Consider the following 21,244-nt stretch of genomic DNA (forward strand, 5'->3'; position numbering starts at 1 on the left):
GTATTTCTAGGGGAGCTCTGGTGGCCTAGTGGCAAGGAGTTGCAACTACAATCCCAGAGGCGCATGGTTCGAATCCACCAGATGCTCTGCTGAGGAAGGAGGGACAATTTCTTCCCGTACCAGTCAGATCTGATTTTGACAGTACACTCACACAAAAACAATAAATTTTAAAAAATGGTATCTCTATTTGCAATTTTTTGAGAAAGCGCCACACCGCCTTCCACAATGGTTGCACCATCTTACATTCCCACCAACAGTGAATAATGTATTAGAATTTTGTAAATAAACTAATGAAAAGAAAAAGAATGATGGATAGGATGAAGGTTTTTAAAGACACTGAGACCATTCAGAATAGCTGCTGTAAGGAATGTAATTAGAAAGAATAAGGTGCAAATAAAATGCCTAAAATAAAAAAGTATGATTCTATACTAACAGGCAAATGATTCAAATACTTATTCTAATCAATGTATTTTTAAACTGCAACCTAATGTCAGACCCCTGACCCACTCTGTCGTCTAGGAATCTCAAGTTAATCCTCGTGGTGCAGACAAAGACACTCCCTGTCAAAGTGGGAAAGCCCACGACTCGGGGAGTGCAGAGGCCTCAGTCACACTGGCCTCCGAATGTGACTCCACCACAGATAGCTGAATACTCGCCTTCACCTCTCTGACCTCCAGTTTCCTCTTACAACGAAGAGGACAGTGACGATCTTGTAGGATAGTGGTGAGAATTAAGAGATGGAAAGCATAGCAGAAAGTAAGTGGCAGTAACTGTTATGATTTATAACAGCAAAAGAGATTCAAATATCCAGTAATTGAAATTTAAACGGAAGCTGAGGAAATTGTTTGAAAGTTCACAATTTAAAGGTTCGATAAATTATACCACATAATCTGCACTGTATATAATCAGTAAAAATGTAAGGTCTGAAAAACTCTTTTAAGTATTTAAGTTTATAAAATACTTACTCGTCATCTGGAGTGAGCTGGACGGGTTCATTAGTAAACTGAGAATCAAAGTTGTCCAAACCGAATTCTCCAGAAATATTTGGTTTAAAGGGTGGGACCACCTGCTTCTGCTCCATCTGAAAAGACATATTGGAAAGGAGCTCGAGCCTGCATTGTTAGAAGAATTCTTCCCTGCCTTAGGTGTTTTTCCAGTCATATAAAATAAAAAACTGAGACCACAGGCCTGGTTCTACCATCTCATTATGCTGGACATAATGTATAAATCGGAACTGCCACAGGCTACGTAATAACAGGCCTATTCTGATATAGTAATTTTGTAAGCTTTAAAAGAAAAGTCTTAAAAAGCACATTAAAGGCAGATATTAAGGGAATCATTTGAGATAATAAACATTGGCCCAAGATGATAATGTTACTGTGGTGGTGTGCTGACGAGTTGCAACCCACTCACTGCTGACCCTCTACTGGGTTTTCGGAAGCAGTAAATCACACAGGAGGAGACTGGCCCTCCGCCCTCCACACAGCAGCTGGTGGATTCGAACTGCATGCCCTTGGGACTGCAGCACTGCTTCTGACCACCAAGCCACCAGAGCTCCCTTTGGGTAATATGGCTTATTACCCTCATATGGTAACGTGGCCCAAAATAATAATAATGTAAACCTAATCTGCAATGAAAATTTACATACCATGTCCCAGTCAACATTTCGGAAGAATGGATGTCCCTGAATATCCGCAAATCCAGTCTGAGGATGACAACCCAACCGTTCTTTCGGATCCTATGGTAGAAAGAAATGTTTGAAGAACTGGGGGAACAGTGTACTTGTAAAAGAAACCACCTCCGTGGCCTATGGTTCATGCCTACAACACCTTTACCCTTCAAGTCAGAACAGCCGCACTTTCATGTCTACAAAGTGTAAGATCAGATTTCATTTCTATATCTAGATATTTTTATGACTAAGATATCCTTGTGACCCTTTTCCATTTTACTAGATAATTAAAGTGGAAAATTGCCACCACTCTGCTACCGATTAAGAGGGGTAAAAGGAGGAGAAACATTTAAACTGTATCCAGCTACTTCTTCTTTTTAAAATTATATTTGTGTGTGTGTGTGTGTGTGTGTTCCGTCAAATCAGATCTGACTGGTACAGGAGGAGATTGTCCCTCCTTCTCCAGCAGAGCATCTGGTGGATTCAAAATTCAGCTACTTCTTTGGCACAACTGCGTGGAAGTGAAGATATGGAAACCCCAAACTTCAACAAAAATTTGGGTTCAGCTCAATTTTTGAAGCTTTCTGCTCAAATCACAGCAACAAAGTAGAATCTGTGCAGGATAAGGACACAACTAAATTGCAAAGGGGACTGTGATTTAGAAACTCTCCCGGCTGCTTCATGAATATGAATGAGAACATGGACTCATTTTTCCTTTCTGATAGAAGGTATTTTATTTTGCATATTAACACCTCTAATCTTCACTTTTCTAATCTCACACTCTCCAACGTGTTAAAGACTAACTTTCATGTTTAAATCTTTCTTCCTCTAAAGCTGTTACTTTAAAACAAGGTTCAAGTTCTTCTTTTATTAAGGTACACATTCCTCTATTTACCTAGGGAGAGAAATACACATCACCTTGCTTCCTATTCTGCCATGGACTCAATGTAATATTTATGATTATCAAAATCAGAATCCTATATGGATCCTAAAATTCTGCTAACTTTCCAATTACCTGCAGCTGAATATGCATAATTATTATATAATAATTTTTTTAATTGAGATTTTAATGAAAATTTATACAGAACTTGGATTCCCATTCATTCACTGTTGCACATTTTCCTCCCTGCCTACCACCCCCTCAGTTCGCTTTTCTCTTGGAAAAAAAAATTCTTTCATTGTTGAACAATTTCCCACCCCGCCCCCAGTCGACTTGACTATGCAGCTCTTATTCTGGGTTCTTGTCATGGAAGTAATACCTGATCATATATTCCTTTTAAGCAGTTCGTTCCCTCATCTGTTTCAATGCAGTGTACACTACTTATCCCCTCTTAAGTTTCTTCCCAACCCCAATGTCAGCCCTGTTTTAAAACAGTATTTTGTCCTTTTGTGACTGAGATATTTCATTCAGTGTAATGTCCTCCAGGGTCACTAATTTTGTATAACATTGCATGAGTTCTTTGTTTTTCAATGCAGCATAGTATTCCATTGTGTGAATATACCACAGCTTCTCTATCCATTTATTTGTTGATGGGCACTTAGGTTGTTTCCAACTCCTTGCTATAGTGAACAAAGCCACAATAAACATGGGTGTGCATATAAATGCTTTGGTGGCAGTTACGGTGTCTTTAGGGTATATTCCCAGTAGTGGAATTGCTGGGTCAAATGGTATCTCTATTTGCAACTTTTTGAGAGAGCGCCATACAGCCTTCCACAGTGGTTGCACCATTTTACACTCCCACCAACAGTGAATAAGGGGTCCGGTTTCTCCACAACCTCGCCAGCATTTGTTGTTTGCTGCTCTGCTGAATTTTGCTATTCTTACAGGGGTGAGATGGTATCTCATAGTTGTTTTGATTTGCATCTGTCTTCGAGCTAGGGATTTTGACCATTTCTTAATGTGTTTGTTTGCCCTCTGACTATCTTCTTTTGGTTAAAATAATGTGTAAAATTTTAAGGGTCAAAAAGAGCATTTCATTGCTTCTAAATTTGAGCTGATTAAAAAATATGAGAATCTGTAGAGAGCACCACTGTCCCAAGTGTTCAATAAATATGTGTAATTGATAGAATCGCTGATTAATGACCCAAGGAATAACAAAGGACTAGAGATAGGTTATGAACATGAAGTTAGGTAATGAAGTTATGCACAAATATTCTGTTTTTCCCCAAACTGATTATATTGCATATATGAGTTACATTAAAACACCTTATATGATACATAGTTGGGGACAAAAATATACGGGCAAAACAGAAGACAGCTCATCCCAGTCCCTAATGCTATAAATTGTTGTTGTTAAGTGCCATCGAATCAACTCCAACTCATAGTGACCCTAAGTCCAACAGCTCTGAACCCTGCTCTGTCCTGAGCCAGTTTCCTTCTTTCTGACACACCCACCCACATCACCCCAGTCGCTGAGTCAATCCATCTCATTCAGGGGAGTGTGAGAGAGGAACGCTATAGATTCCTCTGGTTAAAGCAAAGTTCCATAACTAAATGAAAAGCTAAATACCTGGCTATTTAGACATTTTATTTTTTCTAGACCTTTATATTACCAGTTCCATTCAGGGAATCCAAGATAAACCATGAAGTGTTTATATAATTTATTTATACCTTGTTGAGAAAACTCTTCAGGACACTTGCAGCTTTTACAGAAAGAGAACGTGGTATTCGGATTTGTTTTTCCAAGATAACTAGAAAGATAAAATTATGCCATTACATTTCACTTTAACATGCTTTGAACCTTGTATCTTTACTATGAAATGTTATGCATGTTCAGCAAAGGCACTGAAAATACAATCAAAATTAGTCTATTCAACATGACACCACACATACCGCGGCAATCCCACCCCCTCGCCTCTTCTTGGAGATAACCTACAACCTAAATTTAAGGAAAAGTAATAATTTCTATGCCCATGTATTCTTTGATTACCTTTCTGTGTCTCAGTTTCCTCCTCTGTAAAAACTAGGATAAAAATACCTACCTTAAAGGGTTGTTAGACATATGAAAAAATGCTAGAAAAGTTTTTGGCATAAACTACAACATAGATGTCATGTTATTGGACTTTGCCTGATTATGCTATGAAGGTCCTACAGTCAACCTTCCCTCCATCATCCAGACAGTCCCAGTCTTAACACGCCTTCAACAGTACTTGGTCCTATACTATAAAATTGTTGCCAAATGCTTGGGTATGAAATAGTAGCTCATTAACATGCTAATATGGATAATCCTACCTACTAGTATAAGGGAGACCTGGTGGCACAGTGAATTATACATTGGGCAGCTAACTGAAAAGGTGGCAGCTTGGAGAAAGATGAGTCCATGAGACTTACACCCATGGAAGCCCTATCGCTGTTGTCATGTGCCGTCAGACTGAGTACAATTCACAGCGACCCTATGCACAGATCTGAACCCTGTCCTGTCCAGGGTCACCCTCATCATCTGATACACTGAGCCCACTGCCGTCAGTACGTACTGGTTCCCAAGAGCTGGAAAGGAAGGACTGGCCACCCTCTCTGAAATAAGAGGCTTTCAAAAACCCTATGTACGAAAGAGCACACTCTAAGTAGACTAGTAGATAATAGTTACTGAGATTGAGCCCTTCACTTTGGAAAAACGACAAGGAGGAAAAGTTGTAAGCAGACACTAATGATTAAAATGTGGAGTGTGAGATGCACAAATGTAGGAAAACTGGACACTGTTCAGAAAGAAATGAATACATAAATACTGACATACAAGGTACTGGCAAAATGAGATAGACAGCCATGGGACATTTTGCATCAATCTTACGATATACTACACCAGAGATGAAAACATGAGGAAAAAGAGTCACTTTCATAGTCAAAAAGGTCATTTCTAGACCCACCTTAAAAGATAATGCTGCGAGCGACAGAATACTATCCATACGCATACAAGGCAGTTCAGTGAATACCACTATTATTCAGATATATACACTAAGAACCAGAGCCAGAGAGGAGGAAATCAGTAATTTCTACCAACTTTTGAAATCAGAAATCGATCGAACATGCAGCCAAGAATGGGAACAGGGAGGAAGGATCAGTAGTTGAAAAACATGGGCTTGATGACAGAAAAGAGGCTGGAGGCAGAATGACAGAATATTGTACAATCAATCAACTTATTCATTGTTGTAAAAAATATCTTTTATAAGAAACATAAACACAGATTATACACATGGATCTCACCTAATGGTATTATGCACAGGAATCAGACTGATTCCACCTGTGGAAAGAGGAGTTGGGGCAGTTCAATACCAGCCGTGGAAACTAGGCCAGATGATGACTGCAGAGCAGACCATCAACTACTCATATGCAAGTTCAAACGAAAGCTAAAGAAGGTTCAGTCAAATCCATAGGAACCAAAAAGTTGGCCTTGGGTCTCTCTTACCTGCATTTAAAAACCATTTCAGGAACAGATTTGAGGCCTTAAACACTACTGAAGCAGATGAGTTAAGGGAGGTTATCAAGAATATCATCTGTGAAGAATGCAAAAAGTCATTACAAAGAGGAAGAAGAAAACACCGAGGTGGATTATCAGAAGAGACTCTAAATATTGCCATTACAGTGCCAAGAAATCAGAGCAAAGGGAAGGAAGCATCAAGTTAAGGAGCTGAACAGAAGATTTCAATGGGTGGTTTGGGAAGACAAAGTAAATACTACAATGAAACATGCAAAGAAAAAAAAGAAAAGAAACGTGCAAAGAGCTGGAGTCCGAAAACCAAAGGCTGAACTAACTCATCACTCCTTAAGCTGAAGGAACGAAAGAACAAATTCAAGCCTCAAGTTGTAAAACTTATGAGAGAAGATCTTCACCCTGAAACCCACAGCGTCCCTTTTCAGCAGGAAGTAGCTAAGAGAATACGCCGTCCCCTTTTCCTTATGACTCAGGGTGAAGTCTCTCTCAGGGAGGAGTGATAGGGAATGGCAAAGGATACACTGACAAAGAAGATTAATCAGAACTGGCTTTGACAAGCACTGTGGCATTTGGACAAGAACAAACTGGGAGGAGGGTAGAGAGAATAGTGCAACAATGAATGAGTGGAAGCCCAAAATCTCTGTAAATGTTTATGAAAATTAATAAAATATAATTATAGAAAAAAAAAAGTTGTAAAACTTAAAGATGCTCTGGGCAGAATATTTCATGATCTAGGGAGGATTAAAAGATAGAAGGAACACACACAGTCCCTATACCAAAAAGTATCGGCTGACACAGAATTTCATGAAACCAACATGTGATCAAGAAGTAATGGTGATGAAGGAGAAAGTTCAGGCTACTCTAAAGAACTTGGCAAAAACCAAGGCCCCGAAAATTGACGGAATACCAACTGACATATTTCAACAGATGCTGCCCTGGACTTTGCTCACCAGGCTGTGTCAAGAAATCTGGAGAAAAACTATTTGGCCAAATGACTGGAAGAGATTCACATTTATTCCCATTTCAAAAAAAAGGTGACCCGAAAAAGCATGGAAATATCAAACAATATTACTGATATTACATGCAAACAAAATCTTGCTGAAGATTATCCAAAAACAACTGACACAGTATACCAAAAGAGAAGTATTGAGAGCTCTGGTGGCCTAGTGGCAAGACACTGCACTGCAATCCCAGAGGTATGCGGTTCGAATCCACCAGATGCTCTGCTGGTTAAGGAGGGACAATCTCTTCCTGTACTGGTCAGATCCGATTTGACAGTACACACACAAAAAATAATAAAAAAACTAAAAAAAAGTACAACATTCTTTCTTCAAGGACAATAGATGAAGAGAGAGAGAGAGAGAGAGAGAAAAAGAGAAAAAAAGAGAGAGAGAGAGAGAGAACTATCAGCAATAGAAGCTGAGTTCTGAAGAGGCTGTGGCACTGGGGACGTTATTGTCAACGTCAGATGGATCTTGGCAGAAAGCAAAGAGTACCACAGGAAAAGTCTGTGTATCATTGACTATGCAAAGGCATTTGACTGTGTGGATCACTACAAATTGTGGTTAAGCTGGGGGAGAATAGGAAGCCCAGAACACTTAATTGTGCTTATGCAAAATTTATACTTGGACCAGGAAGCAGTCCTCAGAACAGAGCAAGGAAATACTGCATGGATCAAAACTGGGAAAGGAGTGTGACAGGGATGTGTCCTGTCTCCATACCTTTTCAAGCTGTATGTGGAACATATCATTTGGGAGGCTGGACTATACAAAGAGGAATGTGGCATTAAGATTGGGGGAAGACTCATCAACAACCTGTGTTATGCAGATGACACAACCTTGCTTGCTGAAACTGAGGAGGACCTGAAGTTCTTGCTGCAGAAAGTCAAGAACCGTACTCTTCAACCTGGACTGAAGCTCAACATCAAGAAGACAGAGATCCTCACCACTGGTCCAATGGGCAACACCATGATAGATGGAAAAGAGATTGAGGCTGTTCACAATTTCAGCTTGCTCAGCTCCACAATCAACATGCTTGGCACCAGCAGTCAGCTCTGCTCTCAGGGACCTCTCCAAAGTGCTAAAGAGCAATGATGTCAGTCTAGAGACTAAGAGGCACCTGATCCAGGCCATGGTCTTTGCAATTACTTGCTATGCATCAGAGAGCTGGACGATGACTAAAGATGACAGAAGAATTGACGCCTTCACGTTGTGGTGCTGGAGAAAAGTCGTGAACATACCATGAACCACCAAGAAAACAAAGAGGTCTGTTCCGGAGAGGGTGAAACTAAGTTTCTTCTTGGAGGCTAGGATTTTGAAGCTCCGTCTCCCCTACTTTGGGCACGTGGCCAGGAGGTGTCAGTCCCTGAAGAAGGACATCATACTTGGAAAGGTGGCGGCGGGACAGCACAGGAGAGGAAGAGCCTGGATGAGATGGAATGACACAGCACGCGGAGCAGGTGTGTCGGAGTCAGCGAGACTCGCTCAGGACAGAGCAGGGTTCAGAGCTACTGGAATAGGATCACTGTGAGTCGCAGGTGACTCAACGGCACATAAAAGGAAGTTGGAATCTACATTAAGTAACGTGATTACTTAATTAATTACTTAATTAAGCAATGGGTTTGAATTGAACTGGGAATTACCAGTGCAGAAGAAAAGTTTCACTGCTGAAAAATCAGCCACTGAAAACGCTGACCGACATGGTGCCACTCTAAGTCAAAACCAATTGTATGGCAAGTGAAGTGGTCACCGGTTAACGGCCTGGACGTCCAACGTCATCCCACATACTCCCTGGCTGTCTGGGCTGAGTATAAAATCACTGTCTATGCAGACCTTTGATGAATGCAATTATTAAATGCAGATTTCATAAGCAAAGCGTTTCAGCAATCTCTGAACCGTATGTTGGGGAGTTCTTGTGCTTGGCTGCTTGTTTCTATTCTGTTCAATTATCTGTATTTTCAGTTTTTGCGTCGTATTTTCCCCCACCTTCCCAGCCCCTCATCTTCCTGATACTCTATCTTCCTCTACACTGTTCCTGGACTTAGTATTCAGCCTTGGGGGCCACGTCAGTGCTACCGTCCTCTCAAACCACAGGCATCACCCTTCTGATCTCGTTCTGTCATATACAAGCTGAAGATGTTTCTGTTAGTATTTCGGTGTTGGATTTTTGTTAGTATAAGAAGATAACTGGCAAATGGTACTGAAGACTACAAAAGCAGAACAGATGTAACAATAACTAAAAAAAAAAAGACTCAAAATCTCACGAATTAAGCCAAGAGTATATTATCTATTCAAAGTACTAGTTTGTTCTGCCTTTATCTGCCCTCTAGATGAGGTTATTCACAGGGAAACCTTCCAAACTGCCATATGAGCTCTCGGGACATACTTCATATCCAAAATATTGCAGATTACCTTGGAAGAGATAATCTTCTGTGTTGTGATCCGGGTTATCAGAGCTTCCAACAATATCGAACGGAGACCTCCCTGCCATCATCTCAAACATGAGTACTCCAAGAGCCCACCAGTCGACACTGAAACCTTCAGAAAGGAGATTTTTTTTTTTTTTTTAGAAAGGAGATTTTAAAGCAACAAAATTATCCACTCTGTGCTTGTCAAAGATTTGTACTACTATGTGGGACAAAAATAAACACAATGAAAAAAAAAATAAAAAAATAAACACAATGACCACGTAAGTTCTAGAAGCATTACAACCATTATGGGAGGCAAGCAGACCAGAGTACTTCACTGAGTAAAAGGCAGTAAAATAGAGCCTTAAGGCCAGCGAAATGTTTCTTTTTCTAAATCTATCTCTAACTTAAGTCTCATGCCCATAGCTAGTATTTGATTTTGATAACATAATTAAATTGTAATTTAGAATGACCTCCTCAAATCCTTGAATCTGACAGTAATTAATGGGAAGTCCACTTTTTTTTTTTTATTTGCTGAAATCTAGGGCTAAAATCAAAGAAGTTAAATATTTTCTTAAAGTAAATGTATCCACTGGACTTATGCACTTAACAACAAGTGTATCCACTGGTCCCTGACAAGGAAGCAATCTTGCCACTGTCCCTCAGATTTCTAGGGAATGTTCCGGACGCTCGTGACTCTGAAGTCACATTGCTGAGATCTGAATCTCTGTTCTTCAGTTTCCTTTTCTGTAGGAGGGAGATCAGTCACGTGTATATACTATTATATGTAATCTGATTAGAATACCGCCTGGCTTTTCCACTAATACAAATTTGCATCCTCAAATGTTGCCAAAGACACACTATCTGTAAGTTCAAGATCTGAGGTTTTCATTTTATGTTTGATGGGGATCAAGAAAGCATATACGAAGAAAATCAGTATTAAAACACTAAAGTGCACTATATAATTCAATTGCTACCACATTTAACCACCCGTTCAGCAGAGTTAAAATCCTACAATTTATTTATTACCATAATCTTCTCCTCTTAGAATCTCCGGAGCAATGTAATTAGGAGTACCACAAAAAGTGCTAGTTGTATCTCCAGGCCGCAACCCTTCCTTTTAGAAAAAGAAAGAGAAAAGATCATCTCAAATTCCATTTTAAATTCACCTCTTGTTGTATCTAGCATCTATGCTAAAATTTTAAGGCTCAAGCTTAAATGTTCTATCACTAGGATGGCTGCCTTTATCATTAAAATCATACAATATGACTAAATAACTTAAAGAAAATCTATCCTCGATAAATGTTAATAAATGTCAGGTCAATTAAGAGAAAAATTATATTTAAAAATTTATATTCAATTTCTAAAATTTTAAGAATATACAAATGAAATTAATCATATTTCATAAAGAAAACAGTCACTTCAAATCCCACATCCTGCACCCAGCCATGGCTGATGTTACAGCTGGTGTTCCTTGCAGCATTTCTAACACACAAGGCTTTTGGGTTTTTATTTTAATAGATACAGGATAAAGAAAATTAAAGCGAAATGCACTACCAATAGGTATAAACAGAGAAACTACAAGCAAGTGGATTATTATCACTATATATTATATAGAGAAACTGTAACAAACACAAACTTGTATGTGCCTAACACACAGAATCACAGTATAAAAATAAGAGTGGATAAAATGATTGGGAGAATTTACAATCCTCACTTACGGCAAGAGATCTGGCACATTCATACCACAAAATGACAGAAACACAAATACATGTAGACATAGACACACACTCTCTAGCTTTTGGCCAAACCTTTCTCTGTGAACTATTACTTAGCCTATTTGATCTATCATCTTCTAGTACAGGTGTGGCAAATCTCTTCCCATAAGTAGGAATTGTGAAATTCTTCTAATACTTTTAACTACTTCTATTTTTATATTTTGATACTTTGTGTTAGGTACATGCAAATTTGTTGGTTATATTTTTTGGCAATTATTAAAAAAAAAATCAACAAATATAAGTTCCCATGTACTTAACACACCACACAAAAATATAAAGCTTATCAGAATACATACGTCTGTATGTCTGAAAGTAAAGAGATTCTTTGCTTGAAAAAAGATGACACAACTGTGCTTGCTGAGGACATGAAGTACTTGCTGCAGAAGTACTGAGGACTGCAGCCTTCAATATGGATTGAAGCTCAACATCAGGAAAACAAAGATTCTCACCACTTGGCAACATCATGCTAGATGACGAGACTGAGACTGTAATAGCTTCAGTTTGCTTGGTTCTATAATCAACAATCTTGGTACCAGCAGCCAGGAAATTAAAAGGCATATTGCATTGTGAAAGTCTGCTATTAGAGACTTTTCCAAAGTACTAAAGAGCAACGATGTAAGTCTGGAAACTAAGGTGCGCCTGATTCAGGCCATAGTCTCTGCAATTACTTCCTATGCATCAGAAAGTTGGACAATGACTAGGGATGACAAAAGGAGAATTGATGCCTTTCAGCTGTGATGTTGGAGAAGAGTACTGAATATACCATGGGCTGCTAGAAGAACAAACAGGTTCATTCTTGAGAGGGTGAAGCCAGGCTGCTCCTTGGAGACAAGGATTCTGAAGCTTCATCTAACATACTTTGAACATGTTGCAAGGCGGGATCAGTCCTTGGAGAGGGACATCATACTTGGGAGAGTAGAGGGACAGCACCGGAGAGAAAGAACCTCTATGAGATGGACTAATTCAGTGACTGGGGTAATCAGGGTGAGTGTGTTGGAGATGGTGAGACTGGCAAAGGATAGAGCAGGGTTTAGGGCTATGAGTCGCAGGCAACTGGATGGCACATAACAACAACAATAATAAATCTGAAAACTGAAAAACAAAAACCAACCTAATAAGCCAGGTGTGAAGCTCTGTCTCTTCAAGGATGCCTTGAAAACCCTCTGAAGCATCTCAGCTCTGCACAAACAGGCTGCCATGAGCCAGGATCAATCTGACAGTAACTACAACGAAGTGTCTCCTTTACTGTTGTCAGTTTTCTTTTGAAAACGGACAAAGAATTCACTAGCAAGACAATGGCACACAGATCGAAAAGGAAACACAAACCTGGGTACTTATTAACCCTGCCAATTATTTCTTATTTAAAAATTCTGTTAACAGGCCAGTTGTTGGATCGGATTTCTGAGCACAGAAAATGACATTCTCTTCAGAAAACAGCGTCCACGTCTTGTGAGCCACAACGTCACACCTTCTCTTTAGGGCTGACCCACAGCCCAGCCTTTCCCTAGGTCCACGGAACCACAGCCCTTCCTGCGTTCCCGGGTGAGCTTCAGGAATGGGAGTCTGTACTTGACACATTTATTATCCAGCGGCTCTGAGTGGGCATCCCGCCCTCCTTGTGCTACAGTCTCTGGTGACTTTCGGAAATGACTGAAGATCTCCTTTGCTTATTTACCAACGTACAGCGTAACTCTGGGATGACAGCTGGTCTTGGGGGAAAATGAAAATCAAATTGATCCAAGCTGATCCCCAACAAATTTGCATGTACCTAACACAAATTCCATTACCAAGATACCCACTTGAAAGCCAACAGGCACGACCCTGACAGTGCGGCCAGCGTTCTCACCACTACTATGAAAACAAAAATGGCAAAGTCTCTGAAAAAAACAAATGAGGTTTTCTTTTCTGTTGCTCAGGAGAGGGAGCTATACCGTAATATCCCTCAGAAACTCCTTTCATAAACACACCTCCAGGAAGTCAGGCCTTAGAGAAGGAGGAAGTGAAAAGGAATACGGCAATGGATCCCCTAGAACACTTGCAAAGAATCCATCAACAAAGCCATGCCAGAGGGCAAGGTGCAGTGTAACCAGATTTCAGGAAGTTCCAGTGGGAGTCTAGCTGGTGTGCCCCATAACCTTGCAGAAGGTGGAGACAATGGGCCATAACCCAGCAAAGGGCACCTGTGCCTCTGTGCTGACGTGCAATAGGCAAGGACTTAGGATCTGACATGAGCTTGGACCAAGAATGAAAGAAAAGAAATACAGGGCTAATTCCAGAATCTCTGTCTCTGCCATTTAAAGGAGCAGCTAAAGATGAAGGACGGCTGATTTAAAGCTATAATCTTCTGAGGCCAGAAGTGTTCAAGTCTGAGGAGGTGAATGAGCCAGGGAAGCCACTCTGCTCCATCCAGAAGGAGGCTGATGCTGTCGAGCCTGCAGTCCAATACCCAGAACCCACGCAGTGACAGGGCATCAGTTCTGGTTGCCCCGAGACAGACAGTGTTTCTTCCTTCGTCTTCCTGGCTGGCTTAGTTCTGTGATGTCGCTGAAGCAATCTCTTGTGGTATGTCCTGGGTACAACACACGGACTTCACGTGAAGAAATGTGTACTCAAGGAAGGCTTTTGGATGATGAACTTGAGATGGCTAATTAGGACCAATTTTATAGAGTGTCTCCAGTGTAACACAGAGTATAAACTAAAAGGCCAAACTCCAAAAAAGAGAAAGGCAGGGAGTCACGAAGATAATCATAAAAAAGAAAGGCAGAAGCTGGAAGTCCTTATCAGTTATCCAAATCAAAGGAATACTGATGCGCTCAAGAAAAAACACTGCTTTGGGCAACTGTCTCCCTGAGGACTCCAAAGACTCCAAGCTGGAAGAGGAAAGTGAAGATAGTGAAAGAAAGTGAAGAAGGTACAGGGCGGAATGTCTCTGCAAAGAAGTCTGTCTGTTCACAAACGTCTGTATTGTCCTCTGAATCAAGGAAAGCTGGCAGGATAATCTGGGAGCTTCCTGAGAGCCTGTCCTCTCCGCAGATCATCCTCTGACCCACCAGAAATAAGCTGAAGTTTGCTATACGGTGAGAGCATCCTTCTGAGAAACAATATACACAGAGAAGGAGCAGGTAGGCTTAGAAACCACTGACGGCAGGAGAAACAGCATGGTCAAGGAGGAGGGAAAAAAAGAGCTCCTCACAAGCGTCTAGAAGATTAAATAGGAAAGCAAATTCTAGCCCAACAAGGAAATCAGAAATATGAGAATGAAGTAGTAGAAGTTTGGAACATACCTAACTAACAATACAATGGAGTCAAATTCTATGCACTTCAGATACAAAGAGATGCTTAACACTGAATCCGATCTGGTGGGAAAAAAATAAGATGTCCTTCCCTGCTGGATCTAACAAAGTTCGTATTCACAAAATGCAAAATGTAGCACATAAGGTCTTTGGAATCATGAATTATAAATAAATGAACACCATTATTTGCGTAATGAGAGCTTTTAAAATAACATCAGAAAAATGGCTTTAAATTTTGTACATAAAAGCAAAAGGAATTCAAGATTTTCTTTTTTAACAAATGCTGAACAATTCCATTACTGGAAATGACTTCTCTGGGCCTTTGAGGCCATCTCACTGGGTGACATATCTAACTCGTGTCCAGTGCGGGTCTGAAGCAGCACTTTCTTCAGGTGAAGGAGGAAGATCCTTCAAAGATTTCAATGCTTCTTCCCGTAATACTGACTAAGTGAAGTTCACTTTGTGCCTTGCACTTCAGCAAGGAAAGCCGTTTTCTACATATTTTATAAAAATTACAGATTTTTAGATAAAGTACTGTTACAAAAACCAAACAACGCCAAGACATAAAGAAGCTAACATCTTTCTGCAAGTAACTAAAATTATTTTATTCCACTGTACTCTAGATAATAATAACAACAACTCTAGGTAATATTCGGGAGCGCAGGTGGCCCAAAAGTTAAGAAGCTGTGCTGCAACCTCAAGGGCATGAAGTTCAAATCCACCAGCTGCTCCCAGGGAGGATGGGCCATCTCCTCCTGCTTCCAAAAACCTGCTGGAGGGTCAGCTAGGAGTTGGTTCCAGCTCAAGAGCAAACAACAACAACAACCAGATCTTATGTTTCAATTAGAAATGCATAAAATGACAGATTTCACAAGAAAATCATGAATATATTATTTGAGAGTTACTAAACGACAAAACTGGAAGACAATATGCAAGTAGATATGTTAAATAAATGGGATCACAGGGGATTCGTTTCTAAATTGTCTCCAGTAACAGTCACAATTTTCAAAAGAAAAAGTTGTCTTGAAGAAGAAAAGTGTTACATACAATTTTAAAAAAGTTACAGAGGAGAAGAAAAAAGAATTCTCACTGTAGTTCTTATAAGAATTCCAGGTGGTAGAGTGGTTAAAACACACTGGGCTGCTAACCTCAAAGCTGGTGGTTTAAAATGCATTACCCCGATCCCAGAGGTTTGCAGTTTGAATCCACCAGATGCTCGGCTGGAGAAAGAGAAGCAATCTCTTCCTGTGCCAGTCAGATCCGATTTGATGTGACACACAAAAATAGTCATTATTATCATCAACACCCCAAAAATACCTCATTAGCCACCCCTCATGAGAAAGATGTAACCAGCAGCTTCTATAAAGATTCACCGTCTCAGAAACCCTACAAGGCAGTTCTCTGTCGCACTGGACTATTCAGAGCTAAAACTGACTCTATGACAGTGAATTTGTTTTATTTATTTTTTTTTTACTTTTAAGCCCATGTAACAGTCAACAGAAGACCGAATTTATAAAACATTTAAGGAAAAAAAAATCTATTTTTATGCTAGGATTTCATAAAGCACAGCAAACCAAACAACAGTTATTTCCCCATCTTTAAAGAGGAAAGTGTTTCCTAAGGATCGTGTTACGGCTGGCTGAACACTCTCTTAGTAACCGGAAATATTTCCTCCTTACCTTACACATGCCATAGTCAGTGAGTTTAATGTGTCCTTCAGAGTCCAGCAAGACATTGTCCAATTTCAAATCTCTATAAATTATTCCTCGCTCATGAAGATAATTTAATGCTAGACTGATTTCTGCAGAGTAAAATCTAAAACAAAATTTTAAAAAGTCCCATTATTTCATCCATGTTTAAATAGTGATATTGTTAAAAGACTTTAGGTCCTATTACCATTTGCAAACAGGAACATAAATATTATATCGAAATACTTTTTTGCTCAATATTTTTAAAATTTGATTACCCAAAACAAATTGAAGTATCACTTTAAAACATCTGAGCCAAAACACAATTATAAAAGTTCAGGTTAATTAGACTTCTGTTGTACATGTAGTTAATAATCTGACAGTCTTAAATAGGAGTTTTTAATCGGGGTCCTTGGAAGGGCTTTAGCCAATCTCTAATTCTACAACTGAAGCAAAAAGGAGGTGTCCACAGGTTTCTACTCCACAACACCAATGACTCTCAAATGGTTATGAACAAGCGCCTGGTCTAGAATAGGAAGAACAATAAAAGTTGACTAAAAAAACCAATAAAATCCATACCAAGATTTTAGAAAAGAGACATTTTTCAAAGGTACTCATAAAATTTAATATTCTAGAAAGACATCTTAGCTTCCATTGGATCACTGAGATAACCAGAAATTTTAGCCAAAAGAGGACATCATGCTTGGAAGGGTGGAGGGACAGGGCAGGCGAGGAAGATCCTGAATGAGATGGATTGATACAGTGACTGGGGCAGTGGGGGTTGTTGTGTCTGAGTTAGTGAGACTGGCTCAGGACAGGGCAGGGTTCAGAGCTGCTGTACATAGGATCATACATCGCAGGTGACTCAATGGCACATAACAACAATAACGAACTATGACAGGTTTGGAAGCAGGAGTGGCGTCCACTTCCTAAATAACATGCCTCCGGAAACTCCATGAACTTTGATAAATGTTGATAGTTGTAGAGGGGCTTCAGGCCTTTTGTTCATAGGGTCGCTAGGAGTCGTGCTCAACTCATCAACTCAAAGGCAATCAACAACAACAAACAGAAGTATTAAAGAGTATTAACCATGTTACAAAGCACACAAATTGAAATAATATGACTTTATCATATTATTATTATTTTAATTTTTTTATCATTTATGGACTTCCTAGCTACTTAGTTCTATGATCTGGGAGCAAGAATACTTGTTCTGTGCTTTCGTTCGTAGAAAAGCAAAAAAAGTGTAAAAAAACCTCAGCATTTTAATATAGTAAAAAAACCAGACCACTGAACAAAGAAGGAATACATATTGACTGTGTTCATAAACTACAGAAAGTCATGGCTCATTACTCTCAAAGAAGCAGGAAAGGGTAAGCTTATAGGTAAGTATGAGTTAAACAAAAAAAGTAAAATCTCACAAAAATATGGCACCAATGAATGAACGAAACTGTTTAAGGTTAATGAGGAAAAAGTCAAGAATTACATGATTCCTCCCCCATTTAACTCCTCCAACATATATTTAAAAAAAAAAAAAGTCTTTTATAAGAATATCAAAGTAAGGGCACAAAATTGATATTTAGCACTGTTAAATTTCTTTTTTCCCCCAAAGGCTGTTTCCTGCATGGTTTGTCTCCTCAGTCATTGTCTGAGAAGCTGTAAGAATACGCAGGTGCGGACTCCAGGCCCAGCTCCATGTCCAGCGTTGTGGAAAGGGATTGTACATCACCGGGCAGAGCCCTAAGCTCCCACACGCCACCTGGACAGAGCCTGGGGAGAGTGACCTCCCAGGGACAGCCACTCGGCAACACTCCTAATTTCTTAACATAAACATGTTTGCAGTCAGAGGGAAAAAAATCAAGTATCGAAAAATTCAGAAAGCATATAGAGGAAAACCAAAATTATAGTCCAAGAGGAGTTGTATAATTACTCTTAAACATATATGAGTCACTTCCTAATGAAAAATTGTCAAATCTCAATCACTATAGACCTGATAAAACTAACAACACATATTTACAAATTCCTAAATTGTCAGGAGCTGATGCCGAGGCGACAGTAAGGGTTCATCTTCTACATACTTAGGAAAACTCAACTAGTATCAAAATAAGTTCAGTTTTTAAAAAGCATCACCTACTGTTTTCAATCACTGGTACATAAAAAGTCAGTGCCCTACCAAAAAATACGACAAATGGAAAATTAACCTGGCATGTTCTTCAGGAAGTTTTCTCTGTCGCTGCATGTGGAACATGAGGTCTCCTCCATTTACATACTCAATAACAAAGAACAGCCTAAAACACAGGAAAGCATTCATAAAACCCTGACCCCAAACAAGGGAGAGTAACTCAATCCCAAGAGTGGTTACCCAATTTACCCTTAACCAAGATTCGGTGGAAACCAAGAGTAAAAGAAATAACGAGCAGCAGATAAGAGAAAGTAAACCAACAGGATAACTCTAACTTTTACTTCTATTTTAAAGTTTTATCACTTGCAGTTAATGGCCTTTCATTTCCACCTAAAATCCTTGCATTTACCAAAATAATTTTCAACTGTCACTTAGGATAAAAAAACAACAAAACCCCTATCATGCCCTCCCTCCCTACCCCAGTTAAACTCTAGTGAAACAGTACATTTTAAAAGAAGGACCTTGAAATAATTTAATACATTGTGTTTCAACTGTTAAAACTATGACCTGACTTTTTTTGAGGGTTGAAGAGATGCTGCAAGGACGTAAAAAACAGGTAGTTTCCAAATGCTGATTCACTATCAAATTGCTATCACTGACTGAAATCTGAGTTGCAGAGTTACAAGCATCATACTGCTGTCTTATCGCTGACTTCTATGCCATGAATTACAGCAGGAAGAGTTCTTGTAGTGTGGTATACAAACGTACAAAGCTCAGACTCACTCTTTCTCAGCCTTACCTGCTTTCCGTCTGAAAACAAGAATGCAGCCCGACCAGGAAAGGATGATTGGATGCTTGCTCAAAAACATGCTTCTCTGTTTGGACCCAATCAATATCCTATTTTAAAATATCAAACAAATAGATGATGTCAAATGGAAACAGTATCACCAAATTGAACAACTGAAGTCTCACAAATATAATTATTACCAATGAGGCTAATATCAAATCTATTGATAATTATAACAATTTACATACAAAGAAAGAAAATCCCACCACTAAGAAAGCTCTCAATTAGAATGTCTAGAAAGCTTTCCTAAAACTCAAGTGCTACTCCCTGATGATATGGTTTAATTTTTAAAAATCTAATAGCAGTCAGATTAGATATTGGTTCTATAATCTTTTCTGAAGCTTTATCAGAAAAGCAGGGTGAACTAACAACGCAGGGACATGAAGGGTGTGCGGGGCTCACCTCGTCATCATTGACAAGTTCTTTTTTCACAACTTTCATGGCATAAATACGATCTGTTTTTTTCAATCGAACCAGCAGTACTTTGGCGTAACTTCCTCTTCCTATGACTCGGAGTAAATCAAAATCTTGGAGTCCTAAACTCGAAGAAGCTTTGCCGCTTTCCCGGGTGTTCATTGCCTGTGGAGAACATTTCCATCAAAGAGCAGTATTTGAAAATATGGTGCACATAAACGGTACTTGTAGCACCTAAGGATAATTGTAAAATGTTAACTCAATTTAAGCTCTTCATTATCTTCTTGCACCATTCTGGATCCTATACTCTAACTACCAAGGAGGTAGAATGAGATGATGAGTTAGTCAGAGCCCCGGTGAGGAGAATGGAGAGAGGTCAGAGCCCCGGTGAAGAGAATGGAGGTCAGAGCCCCGGTGAGGAGAATGGAGAGAATGAAAGCTGAGAACTATTAAGTATGTTGTAACAGGACTTGGTAAATTTTTGTTAAGAAAATGCATGGATAAAACAATAACACAAACTTTGACAATGAGAGACGGAAAATTAACTGGGAAAAATTAAGTGTGGGGAGACAATAAGACAGATGTTGCTGGAGACAATTGGGGTGGTGTCTCCTCCATCCATCAAATTGTGTGACCCTATGACTCCCCCCATCCTCACTCCTCTGATCCCCCACCCCTCCTTAGATCCTCATACATGTTTTACGAGTTATCCTTCCACGTCTACAATAATGGTCTATTTGTCCTCACGGACTCAGTGTGTTCACTTAGCATAACGCTCTGCAGACCCTCACAAACAGCTAATGTAAGAACAACTGAGAAGCAAACAGAAGGAAACATAGGCTCCAGAAGAACAGAGAATTCACTCCTTATCACTAGGAATGTTCTTTCAAATGATACATCCGAGCAATGAACTATATAGGAAAGAGCTGGCATTAGCTGCAGGGCAGATTATAAATGTTAACAACGTGTGCAATGTAAAAAGAAATCTGTAACTAAAAGAGGAAAGCTAGAAGAAAAAGGTGGGTAGAGGAGACAAGATACTGAAAAAAAAAACAACCAAAACCAAACCATGACATAACAATAAACTAAAATATGAGTTTCAAAATATTCTAAGAATGAGAGAAATGAGGGGAAGCTGCAAGCCTGAGCTTATTAGTAATAACTGTTTTAACTGAGAAACACAGGATTGGTGTGGTTTGGTTTGATATACTATTTTCCTACTTTATGTTTAAAATCTTCCTAAATCCTTGCTGGGTTTTTCATTTTAAAGAAGCCAACAAAGAGGAGAGTAAGAAAATAACAAACTTATCAAACACTGAAAATAAAAAGGAAAGAGAGAGGTAAATCACTCTTTCATAGCCAAGAATAAACCAAAAAGTTTATTAGGACACAAAAGTATAAATATTGTGCAACAATGAATGAATGAAAACCCCAAATCTCTGTAAATGTTCATTAAAATTAATGAAATTTAAAAAAAAGTATAAGTATTATGTAAAGTCACCAATATAACAAAGAAATGTAATAAGGAAAAAGAGATTCTCTGAGTCAGATAAAGAAAAATAAGAGGAATGAGGGATATAATTTTTTCACTACCTGT

General features: G+C 39.3%; 1 protein-coding gene across 1 annotated transcript in view; it reads right to left on the bottom strand.

Annotated features, from left to right (window-relative positions):
• PRKCI (protein kinase C, iota) overlaps positions 1-21,244 on the bottom strand; it is a 59,928-nt gene that overhangs the window by 9,433 nt on the left and 29,251 nt on the right. The window contains exons 9-17 of the mRNA XM_006890384.1: positions 19,636-19,812; positions 19,186-19,283; positions 18,466-18,552; positions 16,256-16,391; positions 10,535-10,622; positions 9,510-9,635; positions 4,281-4,360; positions 1,649-1,738; positions 966-1,081 (exon numbers count right to left, since the gene is read on the bottom strand). Of these exons, the coding sequence (XP_006890446.1) occupies positions 966-1,081; positions 1,649-1,738; positions 4,281-4,360; positions 9,510-9,635; positions 10,535-10,622; positions 16,256-16,391; positions 18,466-18,552; positions 19,186-19,283; positions 19,636-19,812 (998 nt within the window). The remainder of the gene's footprint in view (positions 1-965; positions 1,082-1,648; positions 1,739-4,280; positions 4,361-9,509; positions 9,636-10,534; positions 10,623-16,255; positions 16,392-18,465; positions 18,553-19,185; positions 19,284-19,635; positions 19,813-21,244) is intronic.

Source organism: Elephantulus edwardii, unplaced genomic scaffold (assembly GCF_000299155.1).
Source record: "Elephantulus edwardii isolate Elephantulus edwardi_28Jun2011 unplaced genomic scaffold, EleEdw1.0 scaffold00088, whole genome shotgun sequence".
NCBI classification, from domain to species: domain Eukaryota; kingdom Metazoa; phylum Chordata; class Mammalia; order Macroscelidea; family Macroscelididae; genus Elephantulus; species Elephantulus edwardii.